The 22,832-nt window shown below is 27.3% G+C and overlaps 1 protein-coding gene across 2 annotated transcripts; it reads left to right on the top strand.

The window, feature by feature from the left end:
• Nucleotides 1–18,168: 18,168 nt before the first annotated feature.
• LOC113871028 (auxin-induced protein 22B-like) lies at nt 18,169–19,664 on the top strand. 2 transcript variants are annotated; one of them, XM_027507707.1, is made up of 5 exons: nt 18,177–18,458; nt 18,492–18,507; nt 18,662–18,852; nt 18,948–19,047; nt 19,151–19,664. In XM_027507707.1, the coding sequence occupies exons 1-5, from the start codon at nt 18,314–18,316 to the stop codon at nt 19,224–19,226; spliced, it is 528 nt and encodes a 175-aa protein (XP_027363508.1). In that variant the 5' UTR covers nt 18,177–18,313; the 3' UTR covers nt 19,227–19,664. The 2 variants fall into 2 exon arrangements, with proteins under 2 accessions (XP_027363507.1, XP_027363508.1); XM_027507706.1 differs by having other exon boundaries at nt 18,169–18,507.
• The last annotated feature ends 3,168 nt before the right edge of the window (nt 19,665–22,832 follow it).

The raw sequence follows: 22,832 nt of genomic DNA, 5'->3' as shown, positions 1-22,832 counted from the left end.
GTTTTATTTAGTCATAAAGCTTTATAAATTATAATTCCATATAAAATTAGATATTAAGTAAAATTGGGAACGACATCATTTAATTTAAACTTTTATGTATATATATTTGGTAGGTAAATGAAAGTATAAAACAGAACAAATATATGTATATATTTTATTTTATGTTTAGTATATTTTATAAATAGAATAAAAAGTGTCCAAAAATATAAAAAGTGAGATATTTAGTTATACTTATTAAAAAGGCAGAACTAAGAAAATACAACAAGGACAAGGTCCTTCATTTCATCTTACTTTTTGCATTCTACATTACCTAATCATAAAATGAAAGTGTGAAGAGAGAGAAAAGAGGGGGGCAGGTTGGGTATTGTTGACTTGCATTCATACCTGAGTTTTTCTTTTTTTCAATAATTACTTGCATGCAGACCAAAATTTTTTTGATAGCTAAAAAGCTTATTTATTACGAGAAATTTTTGGAACACTTATGTATTTGAATTCAATTAAATTATCATATTTTTAGTATATTTTAGTGCATTGTGTGTGCCTGTGGGGAAGGATTGATTTATACCATTGAAAGATTTAACACTTTTAAATCCTTTAATAAATTGACACAAAAATATATATAATTTTTTTAATTCAACTATTAAAGCATAATTACACATCATCATAATTATTTATGCCAGTTTTTATATAATAAAAAAAAATACAATTATACTATTTTTTCTTTTTATACATTTTAATAAAATGTATTATGTTTATTTTAATGTATCAATAAAATATCAAATAATTTTAACTTAAATTAAGATTTTATACATACAATTTAAACGATACAAAATTTTAGTTCAACAATGGGTTTCAAAATAAATTTATCCAGTCAAAATTAGTACTAATCTAAACGCACCCATATAGGCACACGTATCTGACTTAAAGTGAAAAGTATCAACATTATAATAAGTGAGTTTGGGTTTTTAATTAAATAATTCTCCCTTAAAATGACTAGTTATAATTGAAGATGGAGGTCAACCAAGTTTGACATAGGCCGTCTAAGCCGCCATTTTCATAAGCGCTCTTTGTTTTGTAATATGCTTATGCCAATCCATGGGCGGCAAGAGTAACATCATTGTCCCTTTCTTCTTTGTTTTTTTTTTTTTTTTTGGTTAATTTTAAAACTTGAAAATGCAATTCATCTACCAACAAACATGTAGATTAGATTACAAAAAAGAAAGAAAGAAAAGATGTAATTCATCAAGTCAAAATGTTAGATCTTGATGAAGCTAGTTAATGCTGAAGGTGTAAGATTTTGTTTTATTTTATTTAGAAAGGTTGCCTTAGAGTTGAAGGGAATTCTTAGGAATAACGAGGGATCACTTGCAATTACTCATAGATATCTAATATGAGAGAAGGGGTGGCGCAGAGTGAAGCTCGAGGCCATGTCCCCTCCATTTTTTTTGCAATTTCACTATTACATTAATGTATCTGTGTATTTTTGTTTTTAGAAGAACAAAAAATTTGGACCACTAATATTCACTATATAGCCTCTCACAATATTATATTCTCGTGAATCGGTCCTTGTTTAGCCAGAGGATAGCATACAAAGTTGCTTCTCAATAACAAGTGAACATGTAAAACTGGGAAAAACATCCTCTAAAATATGTTGAATTAATTAATGGTAACTTGCGCTTAAACTTTTGCTGGTTAAAATTATAATGCATTTCAAATTGAATGAAAGTAATGGAAAGGATTTCCTCAATTCATCATTGATCAAATCGTTTGATATTAAGGGTGTGTTTTAAAAAATTGAGTTTATAAAAATAATTTATATGTCTCATAAATTATTTTTAATTTATTTAAATAAAATTTATATATAATTTTTTAACTTATGTTTTTATGAATAAATTTAGAGTGATAATATATAAATACTTAATTAAGCTGATATTCATGCATACCCTAATTCATAGGTACTGCTGGGCAACAGTGATTCACCAAACCTAAAGGATGACACATATGTAATACAAGAAAGTCTGGTGATCTGGGATGTACAGCAAGGTTGGCAGATGATTTAGATTTTACGAGGAGGTCGATGGAAGTCATCATCAACTTAGTTCAAAATAATTTTTTCAGTAAAGATATAATTAATTGTTATCTCAACATAAATTTTTTTGTTTAAAAACATTTCAGCATTATGTGCAACACTGTAGCCAGGTGAGTATTGTGTTAATTGGAATATTTAATTTCATCCACAAATTAATTCTAGCTTCATGAAATTTGGTTGACAAACTTTAAAATGCCTTGTATCAGCCCGGCCAATATGAGTTATATCTAGCATGTACATACCCCAAGCTCTCTAAAAGTGTAGTGTTATAGAAAATCCTTAGATAGTACGAATTATTTTTCTGGTGAAAACTGTACAATTTTTAACTGCACCTTGATTTCGGTCAAACCGTTATTGTTCATTTATTTTTCCTAATTTAATATTTAATCAACAGTATGATAACACGTTGCTTCATAATGATTTCATGCAAAATTCTTTTGTATTATATAGCAGTTTTCATCATTATAATTAAATTTAATGTTTAGAATTTACCTCAGTCTTTCTTGTGATATCTTCTTTCTATGTGTTGTATATAATAAATGGAGTGAACACGTCGTTTGGCAATCGATCTCATGAAGTCCTTGTTTTTCATTTATAAAATTCTTTAAGACATAACAATGGCCACAAAAATGAAATGTATTTTAGTCTTAGAACTCCATGTTCTTTTCAGCCTCTTTCCATCCCTTTTCCCTTTAATTAAACTCGTTGGGCGTTAGAAAGAGAATAATATGATCATCACCAAAGCACGATTAACGCATCTTATTATATTTTTATCATTTTTTAAGATCTGTACACATTTATAGTTTATGCTGAGATTCTTCGGGGAAGCTTCCATTTAAGCTATTAGCACATGCATTTCAATGGGCAATTCATACATATTGTAAAGTAAATTATTGTTGTCAGATCTTAAATTAATAATCATGGAATAAAAGCACATGAAATCATTTTCTATCTCATGGCAATTAAAAAAGAAAGAAACTTGTAACTAAAAGTGGATGCCAAAATTTGAAGTACTAGAGCTAGTTAATTTCTAGAGGGTTATGGTAAAGAATCATAATTATGATAAGCAAATGATGTAAACAAGAGCAAGAAAATGGGATAGTAACTAGGATATGTTACAGCAAATCCCCAGCACTCCAGCAGGGCACATGATCATGATCAATCACTATATCACTTAGCAATATCATAACTACTGAACTTTTAGGGCATGGCGATAACTTAGAGACAGGTCACATCCCAAAGAGAAGGAAACATCTCAAACCCTAGCTGTGCCCTTGCCCTGTCAACATCCCTCCTTAACCCCATCTTTGATTGTTTCTTTCTAACCTACCTAAATGATAAGTATCCTTTGGATTCATGTCCTCTTGGCCACATATTCTAAGAACTTCACCCAGATGGACTTGTCCAAATAAAAACATACCCTTTTCGTCTTTTAGACTTGATGTAGTCTTAATCACAAAAGAAAACAAGAAGCCAATTTTCGGTGCAGGGAAATCTCTTGCATATCCTTATCTTGTGTAGACAGTGACTCCAATTTTAGATAATCCCATAAATCTAATTTTACATGTACAATGCCGTGGCGCGCATAGGGACTTTAAGAGTGTGGTCCAAATACCTAAATTTTGATGTCAGGTCAATAATACCAGGTCAAACTATGTGGTCCTCTGGTCAGAAACATAATGCCTGGAGAACACTGCTTGAGAAAAGGGAGAGATATATTAAAAAGTATCATTAATTAAGTGAAATTTTATGTTTTTTTCCCCTAAAAGAGCATAGTACGTACTAAAACAGAACATTTAAAATATATTGTTAATGTGCATAAAATTATATTAAATTATTACTGATTGTCACTTGACTCAGGAATTAACATGCCTTAGATTCGGCAAAAAAAAAATAGTTGTTTTACCACATAGTGCATTACAAAACCACATACCGCTATTTATCCATCATTCTTTCTTATATTACTCCAGGCTAGAGCTAAATCTTTCATCAGTATGAATTGATGGGCTCATTTGAATTGTAATTGAAATTAACTGATTCCAGTTTTGCCGTGAGAAATTGCTTTCCTAGTATTTGAACTCGCATTTTTATCCGAGATAGTCGAGATTATTTATTACTTGGATCCACCACCACTTATTCATAAGGATTATTTATGACTAACATGAAATTAAACGCAGCATAGTAAATAATATGGTAAATATGATTTACCGACAAGGATTAACTGTATTCGTAAGCAATCTATAATCATCTTATAGAGAAATAATCAATCAAGATTGATAATTCAAACATCGGAGAACGCAATTGTTTGGGGTTACTTTCACAGTAAAGTCTAGGAAAACTTTCAGTTATATGAGACGTGCAATGAAAAGTTCTGTTTCTTTTTTCCTTGTTACAGGGAATTAGGATATCTCCCCATTTTCTTTAATTTAGAATAATTTTAACAACTTATAAATTAAATCTCTACTGCGAATACCAACCATTCTTACATCGATGAAATGAAGATCCTTCAATTAATTAAAACAAATAAATTTTGAAAATAATTTTGGTACATATGGTTCTTTCAATTTTGTTTACACCCTTCACTTAATTAATGGGACAGAATCCCAAGCTGATCCTGTCGTTGATGTAATTTACTGTGGAGACATGTCATACTTAGTTACAAGTCATCAATAAGTTAATTGATTAACAAGTTATTTAATTATCATTACGTACTAATATCTGTTGTTTGATGTTCGCCCAGCCTCACATAAGCAAAATATTTAATGTATCTTCATCCACAATAATGTTATTCCAAATGTTGGTAGAGTTTGGGACAGTGGACACCATGGTGGGGGCTGACCAAAGACTCTTTTCTTGCAATGTTTAGTTTAAACACGAAAAACGTATAGAATGCATAGACTATACAGAGCCTGCCCAATTTGCCAAATTGTATAAATCATTAATATTATCATTCCTGTGGCTTACGCGGTTTTGTGTTAAGCTATAATTAGCAAAGCTTAACATAGTTATTTAGGAAGCTATATATTTTCTTTTTCTTTAATTGCAAATGCTCAGGAAAAAGGGAAGACTATCTTATATTTAAAGTAAAAGTACACGAAACATGCCGCTTAGAGAAATTCTGAGATGTTTACAGCGCAATACTTCCAATATATAATTTAGATATTATCTTTGTTCTATTCTATAATATTTAAAATCAATCTATTGGGTGTATTGACATTGTTCCATTTGTGCTTTTTATTGGATTAGATGAACTACTTGTAAAAAGTGCACGAGTTTTCTTTTATTTTTGTTGACGAGGACATATAATATTTACATACACCTACTAAATAAGGAAATCTTTTTGCTGTAAGAATCAAATCAAAGCCTTAAATTAGTAGTACTTTAATCCTTTGTTTTCGATAAACTTCTTTTATGAAAGGAGGTACACTCTTACCTATAATTCTTATCTATGATGGAATAATGAAATTCTGGATCTAGATCACATGTTCATACTATCTTTAATTTTTTTAGGAAAAAAAAATTGAACCAAGAATTACAAGTGTTACAGCGCTAACAATTCTATGGTATATCTAAAAAAATTATGTATTAAAAGAAGGCTACATGCTTCCTTTAATTCATGCCTATATATACATGGATACTTTGTATAAAACGCATAAGAAAATATATAAGAAAGTATATAATCAATATATGTAACATCGCACTTAATCTGTGTATAGTTAAGTTGATAAATATTTATCTTTTCTTATGAGTATTAATATATAAATTCTCACATGAGTGAGTTAATAATACATCAAAAGATACATAAATAAAAAAAGTCTCAACTCTTAATTGTTTATGATATTTTAGACAAATATATCCATTTACCTTACTTTTTCTCACCGTTTGATTAAGCTCGTATTCATAATTTTAATACGGTATTAGAGTAAATACCTTAGAAAAAATGAAGGCTCGAAAATTTTAAAAAATCAGACATGAAAGAAAACACAATTAGACCATAGTATTAACAATTATATATATATATAAAGGAACATAAATTGAAGACAATAAAAGAGTTTTTTTTTTAATTGTATAACATAAAATTTCACATTAATGAGTTTAAGTCATTTACTTTACTTTTCCTTAGGTTTAGATATTGATGATCCTGAAAGAAAGTTAAGATAGATGTAAACAATATGGTTGTTGGTCAGGAAAATTATTATGTCTCATACACCTGGATGCCACTTGATTTTTATATTACACGACGTGAACTGCGCTAAAAGAAATAACGAGTAACTACGTGTCGTCATAACATAACTATATTTGTTAGCTTTATTACATTATTTATAGTGATATTTTACATTATATTAAGGTATGATTTATGAGTTTAATCTTTTAGTTTGCATTGGCATATATATCATATAAAATGTTTGTTTATTTATTTCAACGGGAACAAGACCCATTACGTGCTTTATAATCTTTACTAGAATCAAGGGGGATACCGAATCAATTAGTGGCTGACAAAAGAATCACCATGCTTTTATAAAAGAAGATTACATGAATCATTTTCATAGTTAATATGTCCAAAAAGAGTAGCCTCAATCCTTCTCTTTTATATCTGTTTTTGGAGAGAAGGATAAAGAAACAAAACTTTGAAAACTTCATGTTATATATATATATAGGGAGTGGGAATGGGGACCAAGTATGTTGATTTAAAGAGATTGTGAAATCACAGGAAATCAGAGGACTACTATGGCACATGAAAGCTGTTTTGGGGTGAGGATCCGAGATGACCAGCTAACTGCATTAGTACTTGTGAAGGAACATACCCTACATAATGGTGTTTATACGACTTCATACAATAGGCTCCACCTAGTGAAAAACACAGGTTGACCTTTTTCCGAGGATAATGTTGTCTTCCTAAAAAAATTTCCCCATAGAATAAAAGGGTCCATACCATAAATTCATTCACAGTGTGGTTAGGATATATATCTTCTGTACGTTTTATTTGGTAAGATGTTATTAGAAGTTGACACAAAGGGATACGATCAAGAACATTTGCATGTATGTATGGACAGCATTAACTTCATTGTTTCTTTCATGGCAAATTCTCTCTTTCATATATGCAATGGAACCCAATAAGATGTTGCGTGTGGAAATTATTTAGCAAGCAAACATTATCACCTAAAACAGAAGTTGGAATTGATTCTTCCAAGTGTATAGAAACAAACTTAAACTAAAATCATAGCTTACATCTCTGGTTACTATATTATTTTTTACTTACAACAACCGTCAAAAATCGCTGCTAGGAGTTTAACTGAAATTCGTTCCTAAGAGTATAGGCAATAATTTTTTAAATATATTTTATGTGATCGTCGTCTTTCTTTATAGACAATAATTACTTTTAGTTATGACTACTCTAATAAAAATCGTTGCCTTATATCAGATTAAGCAATTAACATTTTCTTAGACAACCTACGACAGCAGTTTCAATGTTTTAACCATTATTTTGTAAGTATTGTTAAAAAGCGTAGATAACATTTATTCAAGGATTTTTTTAACCTTGTCTTTCAATACTGAGCATTCATAAATATTTCTCTTATTATTATTAGTTACTTCTTCTTAACTCTTAGAGTTGAGACTATTTTTTATTTAATTATTATAAGAAAGTATAGACGACATGATTAAGTAATGAATTAAGTTCTAAAGAATTAATAACATATTTATGGTATTTTAGTCAATTTTTTTTATCAATATTTATAATAATTATTATTATAGTTATATTTATTTAACTTATAAAAATAATTAGTTTTTGTTGTTTATGATATGTATTTATGCGATAATTATGCCATCATTAATAAATTTTATAAGAACTATTTTTACAAATATTTTATTATAAATAAATAAATAATTTTTTAATATTTATAATTATTGACAAGAATAAATGTACAACATTCAAAAAACTGTTTATTCACATTTTAGGAATATTTTTATAATCATTGACTTAAAAATGACCAATAATCAAAAAATTATTACTTATTTTATACTTTTTAAAATAACTTTATTGCTGTTGATTGAGAAGTACAAACAGTTAAATAAATTATTACTCATTTCATATTTTATGAATGATTTCATAATCGCTGACTAGGAAATTGCCGGCAGTTAAAAAAATTATACATTATATATTTTAAAAATAATTTTATAACTGTTAAAACTAAAAAAATTATATTTTACAAAATTTATATATTTTTTGTTTTAAGAATATTTTTGTTATTATTGAAAATAAAATTGTTAGCAATTAAAAATTATTGTTTCTTACATGCTTTTAAAAATAATTTTACAACTAGCTATTACAATAAATAAAAACCATACTTTAAAAATTACTGTCTAGTATATGTTTTAGGGAAAAAAAATATTAAACCATTGACAAGAAAAAAATTGAACAAAACAAAATAAATTGTACTGAATAAATGATTTATCACTGTACGATGAGCTTAACCTAATTACCTAATATAGTTTCACATTTTAGGTGTTGAATTTAAACTCATTTCATATGATAATTAATCTGATTTATATTTCAATTTGAATTTTGATATATTTAAATTTAGATGGATTGTTTATTTATTGCATTTGATGATTCTGATTTAAGTATATTTTTTTTATAAAATATATGATAAAATTAGTTCAAATACAAAATAAAATTTCATTTAATAGAAACTAATTTAAACTGCATAAAATTTATGCTTTTAATAAAATGAACTAAATGTGATTGCAAAAATGAAAGTAAATGAAATGAATATTTCTCTTGAAACAATGTAATCTAATTTGCAGACACTTTTTTTATCGTCACTCATGATTTGAAAAGATTTAAAAAGGGGTTAGAGGCCATTATAGAGGAGCCCGGTCCGACATTAGAAGACATTTCTGATAGACATGTCGGTTTCTTTGTAAATCATATTAAACTACATCCCCTTTTCACCAAACCTAGTGGAACACTCCTTTTCTCACTTTCTCCCCCTCTGTTTCTTTTTAGAGCCCTGTGTACCCACCAATTAACCAAGACTTTTAGTCACATAAAATTTGAGTTTTATGGACATTTACTAACAACACGTGTGTTTATTAGCGTTAAAATAAAGATGAATTTTAACCCGAAACCAAATACCTGTTGATGTAAGTGTTTGAATTGAAAACGCGAAAAGAAATTAAAGTAGCGTTACGAATCCAACTATACATTTTGTCCATTACAACCAAATTATGCGGTGGGACAGAGGAAGGAAGGGACGATGAAATGCACGAATGGAATGGGCTTTGAAGCATAGCATTAGCATACACCAAAATCAAAAGGACAAACACAAAACATTAAGACCAACTTGGAATTGGGTAAGTGTGTGTGTGGGACCTTTCCTCCCGTGTGGATTGGGTTCTCACCCATCAAAGGGACACCACACGTGTTCCTGCACTTCACCTTCAACTGCTCCTACTTTTTCACTTCACACAATCGTTGTTTCTTATATCTTTGAATTTTCATCTGTAGGTGTGAAAAATGCTCAAATAGAGGAATCCAACTATAGATGGAAATTCACGGAACTGATCTTAATTGTCAAAGGGAGGTTACGATGTAAAACAAAATGGTGGGATCACTCTGTTGGTGTTGTCATTAGTCATTTTGGTCGGATATCATATCATTGTGAAATTATTGCCCTGTCGCCAGCAGTATTTGCAAGCCATTTCAATCAAATGCAATCCAATCAATGCATTTGTACATAGTACAACATTCATTGAATGTTAATTGCAAATACACCACTTTTAGATTTACATAATTTTTACATGTAACAAACATTTTGAATCTTGACTAAGAAGTTAGTCAAGTGGTATTCAGACCTTTGCTGTATAGATCATTGTTGTATTGAAAGTAAGTAAAACCTCATGATTCAGTAAAATTTTAATTTTTCATTTTTCTTTCTTTTTTACCTTCTCATGATTTTCCCTTACATTTAACTAACATTTAAAGTCAATAGAAAAGGATACGTATTTCCATATAATGTAGCATTGTAAGAGCACAAGTACTTGGATCCAATGGAGCCACGATGTCATCCTCGTTATCATTCGTCCTCCATCTGAAAGTTAATCTTACAAATATGTCGTTTTCTGGGTGCATTAAAAATTCTTACTATTAGACATCAATTTCGTTTAATTAGCTCTATCTCATTGTCTCCAAAGTTATGTAACTCAAGTCGTTAAGCGACCACTATCAATTATGAATCCAGAAACATGTTTGACTTATTTTGGGAGTAAAAAACAAAGTCCCTAAATATATGTGTGTCAATATCAAATATTTTTAACATTTTTTTTGTCAAAGATGTCTTTATCATTTCAACTTTTTAATTTTAATTTTTTCAAAAGCAAATTCAAGTTATATTATTTTTCCTAATTTAAACACTAATTGATATAGTTTATTTGATTAATTTTTTTATTAAAAGCGTCATTTTATTAAATTTAATATTTGGTGTTATTCCATCTTGATCTCACACGTATGCATCCACTTATATTTAAAATAAATATTTTAGTAAGTTACATCTTTTAAGTATATTATAAGAAAATTATAATTTGATTACATAATCCTCTAAAATTAAATACACGCTCAAAATTTTAAAAACTAAATTCAGTTTGTAATAGTTTACATAACTTAAATACTAATTGATATTTTATTATCTCAATATATTTTAATGTATGATGTATTATTTACAAATGTTTAAATTATGATAAATATCATGCGAAAATATTACAAACTTTGATATTTATGCCATACCATCTTGATCTCACACTTAAACATCCACTTATAGTTTTTAAAAAAATATTTTAATAAATTACATCTTAATGTGTATTAAAAAAATTATAAAACGATAACATAATCCTTAAAAATTAAACAAATAAAAATAAAGAATCACAAGTACTAATATATACATCCGTCTTTTTCTAGTCAAAATAAATACTAAGATATACAGATTTTTTAGCTAATTATTTTGTCATCGAGGTTGAAACTAATAATTTCAAAAAAATTATGGACTAAACTAAAAAAACTAAACAAAATTTTACAAAATAATAATTTAATATTTTTACTCAACTTTTGATAGTATAAGTATAAACACTCTTAAATGTGTTAGATGCGAAAAAAAATTATTTTTTATACTTTTATATATAATTTTAATATTATTTTGTATCATATTATTTATTATATTCTACATAATATATTTTTTAGTATTTATTTAACAGCCATTTATTAGGTGTCATTTGATTATGGAGTGAAAACGGTATAGCCCGAATCTAGAAAGCAACTATGATACTTTGACAGATCTAGGTTATGTTTGATAAATATACCTTGCAACTTATTTATGAAATTGCAGTTTATTGATTTAGTTAACAAACTTGTAGAGTTGTTTAATAATATAAAATAAAAAATTTATAATTTTTCAAAAGTTATTAAAAATAGTATTTAATTTTCAAAAGATAGTTATTAATATTTTTATCAAATTTTTATTTTTAAATATTTTTAAAGAGACAACTTATCTTTTATACAATTAAAAAATAACACATGTTAATTTTATTGTACTTTTCACATTCATAATAATCTTAACTATTTTTTATTTGCTTTCCAAATTTCTTCTATCTAAATATATTTTATGTTTAAATACATATATGAAGAGAAATCTTAATTTAGTATATAATTATTTAATTAATTTATTGTACAAATAAAATAAATTATAATTAATTTTAATATTACATATAATTTTAAATCATTTAAACACAAATTAATTAATTTATCAAATAATTATAATTTTATAAATTATTTATATAAGTACAAACTTTCAAGTAGGTTCAGTTAATTTTACAGTTAGAAATTAAAAACTCAGAACTTTCGTCTGAGAGAGAATGGTGATGATACCTGCATTAGTGCATTTGCAAGCAAAAGCAGATCCTCACTCTTCTGCTAGTGCTCACTACTACCTCGTTCCGTAGTACGGCTTCATATTATATTATATTATATCATATGTAAGCATACATACAATGCCATACATTACTTACATAGGTTTTGTGATATAATTTAAAAACTAAAATATATATTTGATTAAGATGCTCGGAAGTTTATCTTTTTTTTATAAATACGTTATTGAATTTTAGTTTTTAAATTTTAAATTTGGTTCACGTGTTTAAAGTTATAGTACAGTATAAAATCTGGTGTTAAGAATTAAGCAAAAAATAATAAAAATAACAATTATTTAAAAAAATTCAAGCAACATAAAAGTAAAAGATTAAAAAAATTAAACTTATAATGTTTTTTAAAAAATCAAGCTCAAACAATGCTCAAATTTAAAGCATAAGTTTTGACTTGAAAATATAAATTAAAATACAGGTCACAACCAAATTTAAACTAGTCAGTTTTAAAAAATGTATTAAAGAATAAATAAAATAATTATAAATTTTAATCGACATGTTTTTTTTAACAATTAATATAATATAATAATAATTATAATAAAATATTTAATATTTTTATTCAAATTGTAGTATTTAATAATATTTATACATTAATTTATATTAAATTATATAACTTTTAATAAAATTTATTATATATAAATTATTTTTGTATAGCATGTTGTATAGGTTACAAATTTTTTAAATAAATATATTATTTTAAAGTTCATTATTTTTTTAATTTTAAACTTGACTCACATTTAAGATTAGAAAAAAATATTAACAGTACATTAAACACTTTCTTTAAAGATTTAATATATTTTTTAATTTTTAAAAATTTAATTAATAATTCAAAATACAATAACAAAATATATTAAACACTTTTTTTTTCTCTTTAAAAAAATAATATTGAACAATACAATTTTTTAACACTCTTCTCAAATGATTAAAAATTGAAAAAATTAAATTCGGGTGAGTGCTGCTATTTACGTGAAGCTAAAGTAAATTTTACTTTTTTGTTCATTTTCGCCTGAAAAGAGTCTTACTTTGTTCATATTAAACAAATATATATTTAGTAGTTTCTCTTTCCGTTTTGTTTTCTTTTATACATAAAAAATATATTTAAAAATTTTAGTTTTAAATTTATCTAAAAAATATATTACATTATTTTACATATATGTATGTAATTTAATGACTTTATATACAAGTAAAAATAGAAAAAAAAAATTGATTTAGCATTTTTCTACAAATTGTCAATCTCCTCTTGCAAAGTATTTAAATGGAGAAGTGAAATAAGCGAAAACAAATTGAGTTGACAAAACTTCATCGTACAAGAAATGGAGATTTCATCTTAGAATCACATTTATTTTGCATTTTAATTTTTGTGGTCATATTTAGTACTCATTTATTTTAATACATAATTATTAAACATATATTTTAATTACTTGTGCTTACAAATATTGAATTAAAATTTAAATGAAAGGATAAATAATATATAATTTTTTATTTAGTAAAAAATGATGTGTTCTTTGTTAAGAAGAAATAAGTGATGAGTAAAACTAGAGTATAGTTTATGCAGGTATATTGAATTATTTATGTTAATACTTCAGTTTTATACTAATAGAAGTTAGTCTGAGTGTCGAACAGTTCAGTATTATTTAAGTAAAATTTTAAATTTAAATTTTTGTATATATAAAAAAAATTTAATAATAGACTCACATGCCACATTTAAGTGTGTAACTATAGTATAAAAAATGTATAACACCGACTTATGATTTTAGGTTATATTTTTAATTATATTTTTTTAATTATTGCATGTTAAAACTTTAAAATTGATTCAATTATTTTTAAGAATATTATTTATTTAATAAAAAAAACTTTTAGAAAGTTGAAATAAATACATAATTATTAGATATATAATTCTATTAAATAATAAAAAAATTTATTATATATAATAATCCTATCTGACTTGAATAAAAATTATTTTATATGAAAAAATATATAATCTAAAAAATAATTATTTTATTAAAAAATAAATTAAATACACACTAAATGTTTAAATGGTTGTGTTTTTTCAGTATTATAACTCATTTTATTTTTTCATTTACGTTTTTTAAATGGTAATTTTTAAAGTTTTGTTTGAAAATTAGTTTTGAGGGAAGAAGATGAAAAGAAAAAACTGTAGTTATCCTTCTTTTAAAAGTTTTCAAATGAGAAAAGTAAAATTTATGAAACTTTCAAAATTTTTCTAATCTTCTGTTTTTAAGTTTATTTAATTTATATTAATTCTTCGTTTTCCTTTCTCTTTTTTCCCCTTATTCGTTAAACATGTTCTTCTCTTCTCTTTTTAAACTCTTTTAACAGAGTTTATAAAAAAAGAGAAGAAAAAATTGTTCTAATAATAGTTCTTCCTTATATACAAACTGTGTATTATCGAATAAAGTTGAGTAATTTGTTTGTTCTCACGAAAAACAACTTTTAGTATGATGCCGCAAAAGCTAACACATTTCATTTTAACTCAATAGACTTTGGTGCAGTAATGATAAACAACTTCTCGAAAAATACAAAACAATTAAAAGGAAATCGAATTTATTATTATTAAAATATAATTGATTAATTTTATTTTATTTTATAATTACTTAGAGTGTATTAATTGTGAAAATAGTAGAAGGTTATTCTAAAATCAAAATTTATGTTATTGAATAAAAATATTTAAGAAACTTTGGCACTCTTTTTTTTTTCTTTCATAAGTAAGCAGGCATGGATCTCGTAGTAAGTAAATCTCTTTAAAAGAAATTATAGATATTTTTCAACTACCCCATGCACATAATCAGTATAATACACACACGTACATATGTTAAAATTTTAATTTTAAAATGAAATAATGGGATAGAAAATAAATTTAAAATAAAGAAAAACTTTTGCACTAAAAATTAGTTATATAGAGTTTTATAATTAATAATTTGTTTGGAAGAGAGTTTATGACAAGTTATGAAAATAAGATTATAAATCTTATATGTTATAAATCATCATTTTTTAAAAAAAAATACTAAAAAATACTTAAATAAATCGTTAAGCATATAATAAAAGATATATGCATGATGCACACTCCAATTTTGTACAGTGATTTTTAAAGTTAACGATAAGGTTTTTTTATAGAAATATTTAGTAACTTAATATCAGAGAATATATACACGTTAGGAATGAAAATAGTAGCGAATAAAGCAATAGGACAAGAGAATATGGTTCATGCGATTGGGTTTTCTATCCTTCACTTTCCACGAGTCTGTTGGTTGCCAAATGTAATAAATTAGAACTTTTGTTAGCCACAAGTGGATGCCAAGCAATTGATGTCATTGAAGTATATGTAGCACCTGGTCAAAACTCAAAAACCTATCAAATAAGCAAAGAATTCCATTTGAAGGGAAGTTTTAATTTAGATCTATCATAATAGTCCTCCACATTAAACCCAACATAAATTTTCAACTACTATTAAATGAGTTGATGAAATCTTAAATATAGATATTTGATATCATTCCAGACATTCCCTTCCCATTTCATGGTTATAATGCATTTTCCTGGTCTCTCATAATAAATACGAATTTAATTCCTTTCCTTCATATATATGCAGACGAAAGTAACACTAATTTGTGGAATAGGATCGAACCCGGAAATGTTGCAGCTAGTGAACCAGAAAATCAGGCAAGAAGAGATCTATATCCGATTGGAAGCATTAGTTGAGCATCACTATCTGAGTGCTGTTTAGTGGCAAGTGACACATCGTTCAGAATATTGCCAGCATACTATATAGCCATGCTGTTGGCTTTCATACCACAAATTTTAACTTGGTTCATTAATCAGCGATGGTGACAAAAATCCGACAAACCCAGCAGCGAGAGCGAAATAACTTAAGAGTAGCTTGTGACAGTGTATTCTTTTCTGTCCTTTACATGCAGCTCGACCTGTGATTACTTAATACAAGTTTTAAACACGTGAAAAGTGGTTTTCTTTATTTAGCAATATGATTAATTTAATAAAATTTAGAATTGAGGCCAAAAGAGCTAGTCGTCAAGTCAAGTGGTTAATTAATTAGGAGTAATTACATCATACCAGACTGTATATCAACATAAGTAACAATTTGAGTGTTTGAATAGTCATTAGTTTCAGTTCGTCTGTAATTTATGTATCTCACTGAACGTTTGTTTAATTGAAATAAAGGTGTTTATAAGTAACTTATTTTATTAATTTGTAACATTTTTTTTATTATTTAACTAGTATTTTAGTTTCTATCTTATAGTTAATTAGTATATTTCCATTTTTATTTTCAACTTAATTAAAAATATTTTCATTTTTTTGTATTGAAAAAAATTATTATTTTAATAAGTATAAAAAATAAAATAAAATAAAATATACCATACTCTTATCTATCATATTTTTATCCAACTTTCAAAAAAGCATTTTTGTTTAATTAAACATAGATCTTTCAATTATGAACTAATTTGTCCATATTGATTAGAAACAATTTAGTGATTTTTACATTTTTAGAGACTAAATAAGGTTTAACAAAAAAAAAAAAATCTTAAAAACTAATTTAGATGTTTATTTAATGGGTATATATAAGTTAGTTGAAATTCGAAGTTAAAAAGTGAACTGAAAGTTCATAAGTTAATTGATTAAATTAAAAGTGTTTAACAAATTTAGTTATTAAACTAGCTGATAAATAAGCATATCATTAAATTTACTTGTAGTTTAAAATATTTTTATTACATAAAATAATATGAATTAATTTTATTATTATTTTAATATTTTTATATTATAAAAACAAGATTTAATGTTTTATTTATATTTTAATAAGATTTAATGACAAAATAATTTAGAAAAAGTTAACCATGAAAAAATTATTGATAATAACGTTTTAAAAATTGAAGGGATAGAAGGAGAAACTGTTGAAAAATAATAAGAGTAAAAATAAAAAATTTACTTCAGATAATAGATGAAAAGAACATTTGAAAAAATGCTAATGATTATTTATTTAATTTATCTTATTAAATAATTTTTGTTATCAAACAAAATTATATTTTAATTAATTGAAACATCATGAAAAACAAACTAAATATCACTGCTTCCTTAAAAAGAAAGGTTATTGCTTGATAGTGTGCATGGTCTCACTTTGTGGAGGTGAGAATGGGATGACCCCATGGATCTTTGACTAAATTGTGGTGATGAAGATGGAATTAATGAGGCTTTTCCCTACAAGTGATGAATCCAATACCGATCTCACTTCTTCTGACACCTTTTGGTTTTGATTTTGTAAGTGGCATTCTCATGTCTTCACAGTGGTCCTCTCTCGTGTGGAGGTGGGGATGCCCCCATGCATGAAACTTTGCTCAAACTGTAGTGGTGAAGCAAGAAATGGTCCTCCCTCTACAACTCATCAAATATTCATTCCCTGCGTCTCAATTTAAATAATAACTATGTTTGTCAATTAACTAGATAAACCCTTAAGCAATATGCTTCTTAATTTCTTCCTCTTTCTCGTACTTAGACAAATTTAGGTTGGGAGAATTTTGTTAGCTTGATCCACTCCAACCAAGTGATGGAATGCCCAATGCCATATTTAGACAGTGAAGTTTAAAATTAAAAAATATATATTATAAGGTGAACTACACAGTAATTTTTATTTAATTATTTTAGTTTTTGGGTGTTGAGGTGAGTTACAAGTACAAGGGAGTTGAGTCACATGAAAGGAGGGCCCACAGGGAATTGAGCAATTAAAAAAATGAGACCCACATGAAGAGGGGTAGGATGAGGAAGTGTGAATGAATGGACCCTCCCTTCACATGGGTATGTTCCACTTTTGCCTTTCCTTAAAGCCAACGCTCCTTATTTCTCTCCCAAACCAAAAGTCTTTTCCTTTGTGGGAGAGTGACTCTGTCCCACCCTTGTCTTCCCTTTGTGGGGACACTTTGCTTTAAACTTGCTGCTCCTGCTACCGACACCTTTGCCTGTCTTTGTCCTTAATTTATGCGTTCAAACAAAACTCACACCATCCATGTTACATTATGCATATTACACAGAATACCCTTCTTTATCTTCTTAATATATATCCCTATAAAACATAACCTTCCACACTTGCATCACATCTCAAGTCTTATCATCTCACAAGACACTCCTCCCCTAGAACCTTCATTACTTCCTTGTTTCTATTCTATTTTGAATAACAAAGAAATAGAGAGGATTTTGGTTATATTGGATATACTCATCTGAATCACTTGGAAGATGGAAAGCACTGTGGCGTATGAGAGTGATCTCAACCTCAAGGCAACTGAACTTAGGCTAGGGTTGCCGGGCACAGAGGAAAAAGCAGTGCCTGCAAGTGTTAAGACCAACAAAAGGCCATTGACTGAAACATCTGAGGAGTGTGGTTCAAAGGGTGCTCAACATGTGGAAAGTGAAGCACCCCCTCCTGCCAAGTGAGTTTAACAAATTATTTTTAAGACTTAAAAAGCCTTTTTTTTCTATCTTATGTTGTTGATGAGCAGGGGTGCGTCAAATTAATATGTTTGTGTGAATCTGAAATTTTTGATGAGTTGAGTGATTGATTGAATGTATTGACGTGCATGACAGGGCAAAGTTAGTGGGGTGGCCACCAATCAGATCCTATAGGAAAAACAGCCTGCAGGAGAATGAGGGTGCAGGGATTTATGTGAAAGTGAGCATGGATGGAGCTCCTTATCTCAGAAAGATAGACTTGAGGGTCTATGGAGGCTACACACAACTCCTCAAAGCTCTAGAAAACATGTTCAAGCTCACCATAGGTGAGAAATCAGTCCTATATATTGTTTTTTATTCTGATGAAAAATGAAACTGCTCTTTTTTTGTGTGTGAAAATGACACGGGTTTTGCTTTTCAGGGGAGTATTCTGAAAAAAAAGGTTATAAGGGATCTGATTATGCACCTACATATGAAGACAAGGAGGGTGACTGGATGTTAGTTGGAGATGTTCCATGGAAGTAAGTGTTACATCTTTATCTATGGTTTTTTTTTTCTTGTCTCATGTTTCATCATTATCTATAAATTGATCTTAACCTGACAGAACCGTACTTTTTTCTGCAGTATGTTTGTGACTTCTTGCAAAAGGCTAAGAATCATGAAAGGATCAGAGGCAAGGGGTTTGGCTTGTGGTGTATGAGAAACAACTAAAATTACTATGAGCATAAAAGTGTTTTGGAGTGAAGGAAAACCATGCATTCAGCTTGGGTTCTCGGAACTGAAAGAGGGTTTTGAATCACTGTAGTGTATGCTGTTAGCATACCTATATACATATGGAGTTGTACTTTGAATCAGGGGGATGGAGGATAAGGTGCAGTTTCTTTCCACAAGTTTGGCAACGTTAATTTCTTATGGTTATTTTAGCATCTGTGGTGGGATGCTATGCTCTATGTATGCTGTTGTTCTCATTGGTCCTTTAAAGTTTCAAATGAGAAATCTCATAATGATTTCAAATGAATTGTTTTGTGTAAAAAAGGGATAGAAAGAGGTTATATGTCTTGTTCATCTATGCTTTTTGTTTTATTTTGTATTGATACAAGAATACAGTGTAATATACCAAGTATTCGTATGTATAAATTTAATTTTCGTGTTATGAATGGAAGCAAATTATATATGTGCGCGCATGACCATTTTCTGCTTTCTAATTACTTTAACGTGTCATTCATAAATCTATAAGCCTTTCTTAATTGAAACTGAAAAATCAGATATATTGTATCAGTGTTTTGGAAACATATCTCATACATCATCAAATGATTAATACCCGATGTCTTCGGTCGTTTTCCATCTTTCACATTTAACATCAAATGGTTAGAAGATAATATGTTGCCACACCCTTTTATCTAAATTAAAATTCAAACCAAAACAAAACAAAATGGCATGAGTAGGAAAAAAAAGGGAATGCTTTGTGGATGCCCTACTCTTCAAATGGAGTAGCTTTCATTTTCGTCATAAAAAACTAAAGAAAGAAAGAAAATGTATATTATTTGAATATTTTTATGATGAGATGAAGAGAGAGAGAGTAGTTCCAACTCATCCTATATATATATATATAGCTTTCCTTTTAGTTTGGCTGAGTCATATTTCTACGTTGTAATTCAAATTACTCAAAACTTACTACAAAAGATATTAACTAATTTTGAAGTAAAATGAATATTTTTAATAAAATATTATAAAAAGGTTTTGGCTATTTTAAGAAATATTTGTAGAGTTGGTTCAAAATTATAGAACCAATAATAAAATTATTTCAAAAATTTAAAAAATTTTTTTTTGGAACCAAATAAATTAAAAATGGGTAGCTGGTTATAAATATATTAAATTTCTCTAATATCAATATAGTCAAAGTAATTATATTATATCGACTAATAATTTATTGTAAATAGCTTGTAGTAGAAAAAGAGACAATCCTAATTTTGTATTGTTAAAATTTTGTTTATTTTAAATTTAAAAAATATTATTTCTTGAATTTTTTCATCTTGTTATGATGAGTTAGCTTAATAGAGTGAGTGTCTACTAAAATAAGCTCATAAAATTCCCTCTTTTATTACGTAGAAGAAGAGGGAATAATATAATAATTATAGAGAAATATCTTTTTTATTACTCTATTCTTAGGTAATGAAAACTACTCTAATTTTATGGCTATTATTAGAATATATTCTTCTTTTTCAACTTATTCTGAACATATTTGCTTTGTGACACTTGAAGATCCTAATACTATAAATTTATTGTCAAAAGTAATATATATACAATTTAAACAAAGTTCTAGTGACTTTCTTTATTACAAGGTTCTTCATTTTGCAACGTGATTTTCCTTGTTTTTTTCCTCGATGTCCGAGTGGTTATTTCCATAAACATAATTATGCGACTCCAAGGTTTAAACCATTACATTACTGGTAGTTGTGTTTTTCAATTAAATGCTATGTAGGTGTTTACCAGAAAAAAAATAAATCAAGAGAGGTGACTTCTGATAAATGTCCTTGATTTTATTTTAGTACAAATGGGTCCTCTCTTCAATTCCACCTGCAGACAATCCCAACATATCCTGGCAATTGAGTCCTCACCCGAACCTGACCCAAAATTGTTGTGTATAAGGAATCTCGTTACCCTACAAATATAGACATTTAGACATGATACAGTGAGGTTAGGTAAGAAAATGATATATGGGTGGGTGTATATCATGATCTTCAAGGAATTAATCTTATCATATTTGATCATGAAAATTAAAAAAAGTCAAGGACAAATAATGCAGAAGACAGTATTAGCCTTTAAATTTAAATGTCGAGACTTAATGCAGAGTTTGATATCAATTGAGTGATAAAAACCCGCGTTTAACAATTTATGTTAGTCTACAGATCATGATGCAGTGCGGTTGAGGAAGAAATGGTTAGAAGTTAATTATAAGGATTTTTTATATTTTTTTATTATTATTTCTTTAGTCAAATTTAAACCTCTAATAATAAAAAATATTTAATTTATTAAAATGTAATTATATTAATTAATATATAATTATAATAAATATATTTGACACCAGGGACTGGTGTTCTTTTTTTCCTGCAAGGAATTTTGTAATGCTGATCTAAATAGAAATTAGGGAAGAAAAAAAAAACCACAAAGAAGCATGGCGAATACTGCAGGAGACGGGCCTTACTGCGAATAATGTTTGTATTTAAATATGAAAAAGGTTTAAGCAGATCAATTATTCATATTATACATAAAGTTCTTAGATCAAAGAGCAAAACTGTGCCGAAAGTTTTCAGAATTAAATGTTCAAAATTTGATTACATAAAAGCTGGTTCTACCTCGTAATTATGCCAATTTAATTATATGAATGAATAGTGCAGTCTAAACTTTTATTGATTAGAAGTTGAAAAACCGTGTCTGCTCAGAACTATTACAGAGTGGACTATATGCAGTTCACCTTATTAGTCTTTGCATAGATAAAAACGTTAACGGCGGCGGCAATTTTATAATGGGACGCTCTTTTTGAGGTAAGTGTGCACAGATGAGTTCATGAACTTCGTTAAAATATATTGTTTTGCAACTTTTCCATATATGCAGCATCTTCCTTATATATATATATGTGACGAAAATGTTAATAAAAAGTATATAATTTAATTTTTTGAGAACATGAAAAAAAATGTATTTATTGGTTAAGAAAATTTAGAATTATTTTTGTTATAAAATATTATAAGAAGACATGGAATGATTCTAATAATATAGTAGTATTATATAACAGAAGAAGAAGCTTCGTTTTAATAATATAATATGATAACGTTTTTATTTTATGTTTTGCGCAGCGTCGGCCTCTTTGGAATGAAATTGCCTGCTTTCTTTCTTAAAAAATCAAGGACTAAAATAAAAAATTATTCACAATTTTTTTAAGAATAATACTTTAGATAGATACACAGATATATAGATAAAGAAAGTTAACATTAAATGTCATTGAATTTAAAGTTATTACACACATGCATATAATCATATTGTTATATTGTTACACAGTTTATAAACATAATTTGTATCCTTCAAATTTATCTTCTAATATAATTTGTTCATTTTTTCAACATACAATATAACATTTTCTTAATGTAATGGTAAATTTCCTTTTTTTTTCACCCTTTCCTATTGTAGCTATGCTTATGCTTAGTTAATCAGATTCCTTGACGATATGTCTGTAGTCTACCCATCAAATATTAACATTCAGACGGATAATTATTCATTTTCTAAGAAAATCTTATCGAGCAACGATAAA

Source organism: Abrus precatorius, unplaced genomic scaffold (assembly GCF_003935025.1).
Source record: "Abrus precatorius isolate BTA unplaced genomic scaffold, Abrus_2018 Scaffold7, whole genome shotgun sequence".
NCBI classification, from domain to species: Eukaryota; Viridiplantae; Streptophyta; class Magnoliopsida; order Fabales; family Fabaceae; genus Abrus; species Abrus precatorius.
This window is presented reverse-complemented; position numbering and strand designations above follow the sequence as displayed.